This window comes from Mytilus trossulus, chromosome 13, assembly GCF_036588685.1.
Source record: "Mytilus trossulus isolate FHL-02 chromosome 13, PNRI_Mtr1.1.1.hap1, whole genome shotgun sequence".
Classification (NCBI taxonomy): domain Eukaryota; kingdom Metazoa; phylum Mollusca; class Bivalvia; order Mytilida; family Mytilidae; genus Mytilus; species Mytilus trossulus.
This window is the reverse complement of record NC_086385.1, coordinates 23,117,602-23,129,804: the sequence shown is the minus strand read 5'-3', so window position 1 is coordinate 23,129,804 and position 12,203 is coordinate 23,117,602. Positions and strand designations below refer to the sequence as shown.

The following is a 12,203-nucleotide window of genomic DNA, read 5'->3' as shown; positions in this document are numbered from 1 at the left end:
GTTAAGCATAGATAAACTTAACATTTTAAGCCAAAAAACATTAGGGGTTAGTGCACATTAAAAAAAGTTCTCAGTTGTTTACTATCCCCACCCCGCCCCAAAAATCACATTTCTAACAAAAAAGCAATATGTGGATTTAAAAAAAAATATATAATAATAACCCAATTTGGATGTTTTTATCTTTTTGAAACCTTGTTTCATGATCAAAAATCATATAACACACAGTATAATAACATACAAAAAATCTTTAATATCATTTTACACCCCCAACAAGTCTGGGTTTATTCACTTAATCAACCTTAGATTCCAACATTTATACAAAAAATAGCACCCTTCCTCTGTTCAACCTTTTTTTCACAATAAACATGCAGTAGAAAGCATAATTACAATTAACATTTTTAACAATTAGATATGGGTTAGTGTGCATTTTGAAAATTCATGTTATTTACTATCCCCACCCTGCCCCAAAAATCTCATGAAAACTTTTCTTCATCTCATGCGGTGCATATACAGCACATCGACTAATTATGTGTTATTAGATTAGTCTATAAAAATTAGATAAGATAGATATTTTTACTCTGAAACTCCCCATTAAAGATATTTGTCCATCTGTTACATTTATTTAGGTGTCAAGCCCAAAAATAGCCAAAGTTTTAAATTCAAGGGAAATAATCCCAAATAGACAGAAATATTTTTTCAAAATATTAATACCTTGTTCATGTTTACAGAAAGCCTTAAACAACAATAAAATGCAATAAAGTTGACCGTTAAAGAAAGATATAAAACAACAATAAAATGCAACACTCATTCTATTTTAAATATTTTTTTTTATATCTAAAATCAAAGATTTTTCAAGAAAACAAACCAAAACATTGACCTTTGACCTACAAGGTTATATAAGAATTATGGAACATCCGCTGTTGATTTCTATACATGTCAAGTATAAACACTGAACAGACCGCATAAGGGTTTTCAGTTATAGAGCATTCAAGATCTTCACCATATGACAGGTTTCTGAACTGTAAATAAATTTAGTTAGTTTTTGACCTTTGACCTATAAAGTTGAATTAAATTATGGAACACTCTCTGATGTTGGTTATTATTGCACTTACAGACAGATGAACAGATTTTTTTTATAGAAATATAATGAACATATCAATACATTATTCTTACTTAAAATCTAAACATTATAAGCACAGTAACCTTTCATTTTATGATGTACAGATATTTTTATAGGGCAAATATAAATAGATGTGTGGTTCCAATTAGCTCATGAAAACACATTCACTATTTTCTAAATGCTTTGTTGTAAAATTAACTCACATATTATGCTTTTATAGAATTTATTTTACATTGGGTCAAGACAATTTTAGTGGTAGTGGATACTTCTTATGGAAATTCAGAATTTTCAAAAAAGGTTCTCGGGTCACAATAGATAAAAGTATTTTACAAAGATTGACAAACACAAAATATTTATAATATCAGTCTGTTACAGTGAATGAATAAGTTGATTGTAAATACATATGTAGTTATAGTAAATTAACTTTCAATTAAGTGTTCTGAAATATACTTGGAAACAGCATTAATTATTTTAGAAGATTTTGTTACTCTTGGTCCTTTGCCACATTCCTCAGAAAAAAGTTGTTGTAATCCATTCTCCTGACCTCTTGAAAATGCTATAAGAAGTGAAGCCTTATTAAGGTTCGAAGCTGCAATTTTCCGTGCCATTCCAATGCTTAACACCTTATTGTCAACAAATTCCAGTAGTGTAGGTAGATTTAACTTGCATGAAGCTGATTGGTCAAAGGAATGGAATGCTGCTGGAACAGTAAAAGTTGCAGAGGAAAATTTGGCATCAGTAAAGTCAATTTTGGAGGATTCCATAAGTTTTTGAAGGAAAGTCACATCCTGTAGTGCATCGTGTGCAGCATAATCACAGTTCAGTAGAGTTTTGAGTAAATTTATTTGTGAGAAAGATTTGAGGTCTGGGTTATTAATTTTGAAGAGAAGTCTGGTGTCCAAAAATCCTTGAACATGTGTATATAGAATGTTGGATTTTCCAATACATTTTAAAGTATTGATCAGAACATGACAATCAAATGTTTTAATGTTATGACCTCCAAGGTATATATTATCACCTTCTCCTTTGATGAACTTGAAAAAATCTTCCATGGCCTTAGAAATAGAAAGAGAGTCAACAGGTTTCCCTTGATGAAACACTCTGCCATTCCTAACTGTAATGCCAGTAATATCACTAGCTTGATTTGTTATTGGAATCTTTGGAGTTACGTAACAGCTCCAATGATTGTCCCCACTGACAGCAGCTATTTGAGTGATGTGTGAGTCACGTGCTGTAAAAAAAGAATAAAAAGAACTTTAAAGCAAATAGAATTGTGATTGTTCCTATATCAAATGTTGTAATTTTAATAGAATAGTAGTGCATATTTCAGTGATGCCCAATTCCCCCTATCATTTCTTTAGTTTTGCATTGAATTTAGAAAGATCATATCATAGGCCACATATGTACTAAGTTTCAGGTAGATCTACTGATTTACTAATTCAGCAAAAATTTTTATGACCAAATACTTTATTACAAAACTTTAACCTGACACAGGATCGATAAACATACAGATTTAGGGACGCACAGACTGAAGAACATAATGCCTCTGTACTATTGTTAGTTCGAGATAAAAATGTGACTGTTGCAGTGTTTTCAAGCAGTTTTAAAAGTACACTTTTACTTTATTTCTTTGTGCTGTTCTTGTTACTCATGCACCAAAGATAATGGAGTTTGCTCTTTAATGATTATTGCAATTGTAAATTAGTTAAAAGATTAGCATGCAAGCATATTTCTCACTACATATATAATATGTATTAACAAGTTTTAGGCAATGTTTTTCTATCAGTTTTATTCATGTATCATTCGATAATCACTGATTTTTTAAACTTGGTCATGTTGATTGCATGTACAAATGTTGCATATTAAAGATGAAATAATGATGTTAACTAAAGACTTGCAAACTATACCAATACCAACACTGATCTCTTATTATTTCAATATGAATTATATGTTTACCTAAACTTGTAGTTTCAAAGTCAAAGCAAACAAGTTTTGCTGTCTCCTGAATATGGCAGTGTTCTGTAGGTGGAGATGGTGCAGAGGGAATCTCTGTAATGTCCTGGTGGTCCTGCAGATCAATTGCGCTACTGTAACTTAGGCCCTCGCACAATTCTTTTACAGTATTTTTCTTTATTCTGAAAAAGCAATAATTTTTGAATTTCAGGTTTAAAATAAAAAAAAAATATATATAATGGACAACATATTGTTATTAGTCTGTTTCTGAATCTTTCTTTCAATGAATATTGTTTGTTTATTTACAAGCAGATGCTTTACCAAAATTAATTTGTATTTTGCACAAATTTGGAACAACATACTGAGATGTGCATACATTGCCTGATGTTAACAAAAATTATATGTGAGCATAGTTTGATGCCGCCAAGAAGGAGTTGAAAGAACTAATGCAAAAAGTTATAAACAGATATATCATGTTAAAAAGGGGTATTTGTGAAAAAATACCCCTCAAGAACATGATACATCTGTTTAATTACACCAAATTTTAATGTTCAAAAACCCATTTATGATCGTGACGTTGCAAGCATCCAGTCAGATCGAGGTTTTTTTTGGCAAACACCACGGCAGAGAGGGTAAAAAAGGGATATCCTTTTTGCAAATACCTGGGCAGGCGTTAAAAAATGAACGATATTCATTTGAGGACAGTAAATTGGTGAAAATACAATGGCTATATATCGACAAATAAAAACCCAGGACATAAGGTGTAATTATAAAGATTTATTTTTTTTTTCAAAATGACTAGGGCAATTGCAATTAATTTTTTTAATAGTTCTTTTTTTACATGGTATAATGGCTCCTTTAAAGTGCCAAGACAGCCAGATAAATAGTGACACTAGCTGGCACACAATTTATTCTTCTGCTATGAGCAATGACTTTATGAGGTAACTGATCTATTGTTGGCTTAGAATAAGTGTTGTGTTTATTTGGGGTTTGCAGAAGTGCATTATCAACATACCTTCTGTTTCTCAGCTGGATCCGTCTGATTTTTTCTTTCCGTGTGACACTAATTGCCTTCCTTTTTCTTGCTTGGATATCTCTTAAAATTGCCAACCGCTTTGTATGGACACCTGGAGATAAACCTATTTTTTTGTTGACCTGAAAGAATAATATAGTAATAAGTATTTTCACTTAAATTTAAACAGACTAACATACTAAATTTAACCATATAATTTAAGTTCTAACAATTAATTTGAAAAACAGTAAGCACACATAGATGATATATTTGCTTTTTTAAAAGAAGACTTTTGTCTGCTCATTGTTTATTTTATAAGCTACATTTTACTCTGTCTGAGGTTCTAATTTGTTGTTTTCGTAATTTTTTTAGTTCTTTTAACTTGTTCCTTGTTTGTCAAATGATTCCTAATTTTTCCTATGGTTTGTCTTTCTAGGTGTTCTGTCCCTGCTTCTTGACAAGTGCTTAAAAGTAGTAAACAAAGAGTTTTAAACAAAAATAAATCAAATAGTATACCTTGAGTAAATAGGATTGCCCTTCATTTTTCTGTGCAACAGATGCCGCTACTCTTATATTTAGACTGGAGGAACCACTGTAAAAATGTGCCTTTGGTGCTTTGGATGCCACACTTTTGTTGAAACTTTCATTCCCCTGTGTGCTTCCTAGATTAGACAGCTTGCTACTTCGTGTTTTGTATCCTTTCATAAGGTCCATCAATGCCGTTTGGAGAGGAATGTCTTTTAATGGCTTTCCAAACGGCAGAGATGCATATTTCTTTGATGGATCTTCAACGTGTGAACACCATGTTTTATCACAAAAAGTGTGGTCACCAAATGGATGTCTACCCACAGCTTCCAGACCATTCTCAACACCATCAGGGTCATTCTGGTTTTGGCACAGCATATAATTTAAACAATTTAAGAAGTATTTGATTATTTTCTGATTCAATTTTTTATGTTTCTGTCCGAGACTGTACAGTGAGTTGGCAATATTTTTTTTGACGTGATTTCGATCAGACATTTTCTTTATATTGGGGTTTACTTTTTTTCTCAGTCTTGCAATGGTTGTGGTGTCGTCATCAGCAATAATAGTGCCAACAGTGATACCACTGTTTTTTATATTCTGGACCATTTCCACTACCATATCCTGCTCCATAGCTTTAGAGCTACCATCCCAATTAAGTCGACAGTCATGCATTTTTGCTTTAGTTCCCTTTCTGTTAGCTTCATCACAGGTTTTGCAAAATTTGCTGCGAACACTGTAACCTATAACCTTTCCAGTTTCTGCACCAATCATGGAACAGTGTCCTGCAAAATAAAAAGTTTGATTTCTATTTAAGGAATAACAGTAGTACCGGTACTGTAGTTGCAGAGTTGCCACCGTCAATTGTAGATTGACGGTTGCAAATGCAGTTTTACTGGCGATACGTAGAGGAGACAGTAAAACGGAGATTTGCGACCGTCAAATCAAAACTGACGGTGACAACTTTTCAACTACAGTACTGTTATTCTGATTCTAATGCATTACAAAAAGAAAAACTACGATAAACTTGAAAAATGTCTAAATTTGTCAAATAAAAAAAATCTGCGAAACTTCATGAATGATTTTGGTACAAAGATGTCATGGCTAAACGTGGCGTCATACAAATGAAAAATTACAAACTGGAGGTTATTACGTTACCTGTACGCTTCAAATTCGTATAAAATTACATTAAAACGGCGAATTCGAGGTAGGTGTTGTTTTATTTTCGATTATATAGTAGTGATAGAATATTTGTTCATTCTTCAATTCAAAATGGCGGGTCCCTCCTTAGTTACACCTGGTCAACTGTGGATTTGATGGCAACTTTTAGCCAATGAAAAAAATTGTTACATCCAAATTGCATTAGAATTTGTAGCAATGAAAAAAGTTAATTTTAGGAAGAATTGTGCTTACAAGATCTATTGCCATATTGTGATATTTAAACTAAGTAAGTTCAATAATCTCCCTTGAAAAAATTCTGACCAGAAATATCCTCCTTCAAGCACATTCTCAGATCGTGTTCTACAACTGTGTAATGTTTCATTAATATTGAGCCATCCATTAAGGAGAAGTTGTGCTTACAAGACATATGGAAGGACAAACAGACAGACAAAGAGACGGGGTGATTCCTATATACCACCCCAAAAAGAACCATTCCCCCCTTTTTTTATTTGGGTATAATGATATAGTAAGAGAATTTGGCTGCCTATTATTGTTACAATATAATGTTTGATGTTTCTGCGATGCAGTTTTTATTCTAAGAAGATGTGGTATGAGTGGCAATGTGACAACTCTCCGTCCAAGTTTATTTTGTTTATTTTGAGAACAGAAATAAATATTTTTGTTTGCTTTTTACAAAAAATCAATCCATGAGGATTAAAGTTAAAGATTTGTTTTATTGATGATTATACCTGATAGACTGTCATATGACCTGCCACTTCCCCTTTTCTGCCAGGCTCCATCCACACTCACACTCAATTCATCAGTATCAGATTTACTAAAAAAACAAAACAAAGATAATAAAAACTAGAGCTGTAAAAGAAACATCCAATTTTATAATTTTCTCGCTAAAGAATGATTCGTCTGAACTTAAAGAATTCAAACAAAATGCAAAATCAGTTATGGCCTACATGTACTACCCTTATGTTTGATTATCTCCCTTTTACTATTTGGAATTGACAGGGTTTATCTTGGTTCATTAACATTGTACAGTAGAAACCTTTTTTTAAATGACATGCATGTCTTACCTTTTTTAGAGAGGGTAGATCATTGTCAAGGGTGATAATAGTGTTCGAAATCACACACAGAATATAACGTTACTGAAACACGGCATAATTGTATTTTTATACTTTTGAGTCTTATGCTTATGACGTTACATGTACCTTCAATCTTCAATACAAATTTAAATTGTTTACACGTCATTGTTTATATACATGCAGTATAATCACAACCATTATACAATAAATAGATTTCAGCTAGATCATATATGCACCTACTTCTTTGTAATATCTAGTTCTTCAGATAGACATACAGCCATGGTGCTCTCTGCAACAGTCTCTATAGCACCCCCTGATTCCTTCTGCCTTGCACTGAGTAATGTATTACTCACAGGTGGTATATTGAGAGCTGTGAGGAATGTGTTGACTTGTCTTCCTCCAATTCCAGTATGTACCATAGCTAAAATTAAAAAGAGAAAATTTAACATTGAAAGGCTTAATTTGTAATAGCAGCATAGAAAATAAACAATTCGGAATATTGATAAATTACTAAGCATGTTTAATTTCACAAATTTTAATCAATATTATGTATTACTATAACGGTAGAAGTTGCATTTTGTGACAAAAATATAGTGTTAAATTGAATGTAAGTTTGTTTATACATGTACTGCAATAATAACTCAATTGAATTATTCATTATAATTAAAATCCTGCATAAATTTTTGAATTTACACACAGTTACGGTGGTAGAAATGTTCATGCTCCAGTAGTTCTCTATATAATAAACCACATGACCCCATTTAAATCAGCATTGCACAGTTAAGTAAGCATATAAATATTCAAAATTCCCCAGAGGCGAAGAAAAAAGTTTGTCCAGAAAAAAAATTCATAGCCCCCGCCCCTAGAAAATCAAATGGTTGCTGCCTCATTCAGTGATTATACATCAGCCTTTTATAGCTGACTATATGCAGTATGAGCTTTGATCTTTGTTGAAGGCCGAACGGTGACCTATAATTGTTAATGTTGTCATTTTGGTCTTTTGTGGATAGTTGTCTCATTGGCAATCATACCACATCTTCTTTTTTATATTATGTACATATCCCAAGTCATGATCACCCTGTAATTAAAGTGGTTGTCATCAGATACTGCATGCATATTTGTGTGCCTCTAGACATTTTTACAAGGGGGAATAATAATTTGCTCTAGTTATCATTTGCAAAATTGTATTTAGACTTTAGACACAGTGGTTGTTCACTAAAAATACCTGTAGCTAATTTGGTGTTGGCATCCCATATCTTGTTATGTCTTTTCCCAGTTGCAACATTGTTTATGTGAAGACATCTGGTATTATAACATGGTATCTAAAATGTTAAGAAAAAATATTTTAAAAATTCTTTACAATTTAATGTAATGCAATATGTACTTACTACATGCAGTGTGTTTTATACATTCAACAGTAAAAACAATGTTTGCCAATGCAGATTGTGTATACTATTGGGTTTAAAATGATTGTTATTACTTTTTACTTGTAAGCTTTACAGAATAAAGCAATTGACAAAGAGTCATTTTATTGTTATTACCTGACCTCAGCCCCCATAAGCTGTGTTTGTTCTTTTTCAACTAAGCACCATCTTTAATAGTTTTAATGTATCTTTAACCCAAATGATTTTTTTTATGTTACAAGTCTTTTTTGTACATCAGTATATATAAGTATACAAAAATTAAGTGACTGCAAAAAAGATTAATATTAGTTTTCAAAATTATTAAGTGCCACCAGCTTGTGTCATTTTGGTCTTTTGTGGATAGTTGTCTCATTGGCAATCATACCACATCTTCTTTTTTATATTTACTGTACATTGTATGTATTAAATACAAAACAAACAAAAAATCCTGTAATAATACTGTGTTTGGTAGAGTTGTTGATTTTTTACAAGTATTAAATCCTGATGCAGTCCATTTGACACATGCATTGAATAGATGCATTATTTTAGTCACAGACCCAACCTTTATAGAAGGTCACTTAAATAGATGCGATTCCACCATTTAATTTTTATGGGGAGGGGCTAGGATATAATTTGAAAAAAGGTATGACAAGTGTCTTGACTTAAAAATTCAGAATGAACAACTGGGAAAAAAGGAAGGATGAAAATCTATAAAAAAGGAGAAGGATATGAACAAATGAAAAAAAAAAAAAATCATGAGAATTGTTCTGTAAAAAATTACAAGGCAGGTCAGAGACTATTCATACTTCTCCTAATTTTTTTTAATTCTTGTCAAAAAAGAGGGGGTAGCTATGCTGAAAAATTCTAAAGATCAGTGGTTCAACATCAATAAAAATGGGCAGCATAACCACTAGAAAAACACATTTTTCATGATCACTTACAGGTTGGTTTTTAAAGTTTATGAATTGGAAGAGAAAGAGCATGTGCAAAAGAAGGTGGGCAGTTCCCCTTATCCTAAAGGAACATCTTCTTCATACAAAGAGAAAGAATATAAATGTCTGTGAATTTTTACCTTGATAATAGCTGACAATCCATATGTCACAATGCCAGATGCATGCGTCAACTGTAGAGGTAGTCCACACTTTTTACAACCGGACAGACCCTCTGCAAGTACACCAAGTTCCACTATCCGTCTGTCCATAGACCAGGAAGTTTCTGTAGTAGTTGAAAACAACTGCTGCGCGACGTGTATGGGGGGGTTGCCATCATTCGCGGATGCATAAGAATGGTCCTTCATAACGGAAGGAACCTTGCCATCTGTTGTACACCTTTCACTTCTCCGATCTACTAGACCCTGTAGAACCTTCCGTAACCGCTCCGTCTGCTTTTTACTCTTAAAACCTTTCACTTTGCGTACCATAATCAATGTAAACAATATCTATCGGCAGACGATTGTTTACATTGCCGACTGACATCCGGGACTTTGAGTAAGTCGTTCTAGTTTTATACAACCATTTCTATTCAACTTTTATTAATTTATTTTTAACTAAATGAAAATATGGAAACAATTAATGTACATTTAAACGATAATTTTTATCTTCTGCGAAATATGACTTTTTCAGCCATTTTGCGACATCGAAGTCAATCGCGAGTTATCTCCCGTTGACCACTTCCAAATTACGTTAAAATCGTCAGAAGAGTACATCCTTAAAAGGCTTTTAAATTGCAAGACAGTGTAAAAGTACAAAGCATCAAATGTTTGTAAAGAAATTGATGATATTAAAATTGCATTGTGCCGTTTTCCCCTAATCTAGATTCAACTTTGTTTACTGATATAAATGAAAAGATGTTAAATGGTACATACAATACTTCTCGCCAAACCAGGACGCCCACTGCTGCTATTGTTGTTATCGTGAAGAATGCAGTAAGTCCGGTCTGTAATTAAAAACAAGTTCTTTTTTCTAAATACCGGAATAAAGAACACTTATACAATAGTACAAAGTAGACGTAGACAAAGTCGGTGGAAGCATATTCACATATCAAATTTATAGTTCAAGAATATTTTTCGTTTCAGGCAGGGAAGTTCAAAAGATTACTTTATAAACGTTACTGTATGACAAATGGCATTCGTTTGTTACATTCAATTTCAAAACTCGAAATATATTTCAAATAAGCACAAATTAAGGCAACAGTTGTGTATAGTCAGTCAAAATGACAATCTGAAAATGGAACAAATCAGAAACATAACAGATTAGAAGACTATTCCGTTGTCTGATAAAATATGATATATAAAATTGAGAATGGAAATGGGGAATGTGTCAAAGAGACAACAACCTGACCATAGAACAGACAACAGCAGAAAGTCATCCATAGGCCTTTAACGCAGCTAGAAACTCCCACACCCGGAGGCAAATATGTTTTTAACGGTGATGAGTAATATGAAACACGAGTTATCTCAATTTAAACTTAAAATAAAGAATACTACAGACAAAATTGAATCTAGTGCCTGGCAGTTTACAGGTATTCATAACTAAACATTATGGCAAAATTATATTCACAATGGTGAACTTTCCATTTCTTTGTATCTGCCTTAATGCATTGTGTTTACTAGTAAAAGTACAATGTAGCACTGGTCCTAGGAACAGTGACTTCGTATATCCTCTTTCACTGTGGAATTTTTGTTCAACACTTGCCATTTTTTTTTTGTTAAAAGTGTTGAGGACTGCTGGTCTTCTTATGGTAGTGCATTGTCCCCAATGGTATCGTTCATCTCATTTGACTGATTATGGATCTGCCTACTACATACCCAATATATATATATGTGTGTAAACTTACGAATATCTTATCACACTTTGGTTCCATTTCAGTACAAAACATTTATCACAAAACACTGTCATTCTGAAATATAATTCAAAATATAATTTTTAATAGCTATATACTTTCCTTTTCCAGTGCTTTTTCGTTCTTTGTTTTTTTATTCCAAAAAGAAATATTAGTTACGCCCTCTTACTCCGTGGGGCTAGCCGATAGAGTTTTAACAAATGATTGTATTTATGAACTTGGTGTAAAGATTAGAAGGAACATCTATTTTAACTCTCTTTGACATATTACATGTATTAATAGTTATCAAAGATACCAGGATCATAATTTAGTACGCCAGACGCGCGTTTCGTCTACCTAAGACTCATCAGTAACGCTCATATAATATATATATCAATAGTTATAATGCCAAACAATTAAAAAGTTGAAGATCAATGAGTATCCAAAATTCCCAAAAGTTATTCCAAATACGGCTTAGATAATCTATGACTGGGATAAAAAAAAAAAAAAAAAAAAACTTAGTGTTTCGAAATAAATCAAAGTTTTGTAAACAGGAGATTTATAAAAATGACCACATTATTGAAATGCATGTCAATACCGAAGTCCTGTCTACCGGGCTGATGAAACCCTGTGGGACGAAACGTCCACCAGCAGTGTCATCGACCCAGTGGTGTAAATAGGTATCAGGATTATAATTAAGTACGCCAGACGCGCGTTCCGTCTACATAACACTCATCAGTGACGCTAAACTGTTGGATTATTTTCAATACAATGTTATTAAAGAACATATCGTTTCCGTTTGAATGGTTTTACACTAGAAATTTTGGGGCCCTTTATAGCTTGTTGTTCGGTGTGAGCCAAGGCTCCGTGTTGAAGGCCGTACTTTAACCTATAATGGTTTACTTTTTAAATTGTTATTTGGATGAAGAGTTGTCTCATTGGCACTCACACCACATCTTCCTATATCTATATCAATTATCTTCTCACGAGTTTATCAATCAAGCTTAAAATTTATCAATATCAAGCTTTATCTAGGTACTAAAATAGGTAAACATACAAATAAAGTCGGCAAGTACAATAGTTTGTTTTGCACTTTAACTAGATCATCTTTAAATCTT

The 12,203-nt window shown here is 32.7% G+C and overlaps 1 protein-coding gene across 1 annotated transcript; it reads right to left on the bottom strand.

The window, feature by feature from the left end:
- Positions 1-313: 313 nt before the first annotated feature.
- On the bottom strand, positions 314-9,921 carry LOC134694018 (uncharacterized). Its single transcript, XM_063555018.1, has 8 exons — positions 9,338-9,921; positions 8,088-8,184; positions 7,103-7,283; positions 6,518-6,603; positions 4,602-5,392; positions 4,089-4,228; positions 3,077-3,255; positions 314-2,351 (listed from the first exon to the last, which is right to left on the bottom strand). Exons 1-8 carry the CDS (start codon positions 9,683-9,685, stop codon positions 1,540-1,542), a joined length of 2,634 nt encoding a protein of 877 aa, XP_063411088.1. The 5' UTR covers positions 9,686-9,921; the 3' UTR covers positions 314-1,539.
- Positions 9,922-12,203: the final 2,282 nt, after the last annotated feature.

Coding starts and splice junctions, on each gene's coding strand:
- LOC134694018 (XM_063555018.1), bottom strand. CDS start 9,685: ATGGTACGCAAAGTGAAAGGTTTTAAGAGTAAAAAGCAGACGGAGCGG. Junction 5,393..6,517: donor GTCATATGACAGTCTATCAG/GTATAATCATCA, acceptor TTTATTTTGCAG/GACACTGTTCCATGATTGGT. Junction 3,256..4,088: donor ATCCAGCTGAGAAACAGAAG/GTATGTTGATAA, acceptor TTGCTTTTTCAG/AATAAAGAAAAATACTGTAA.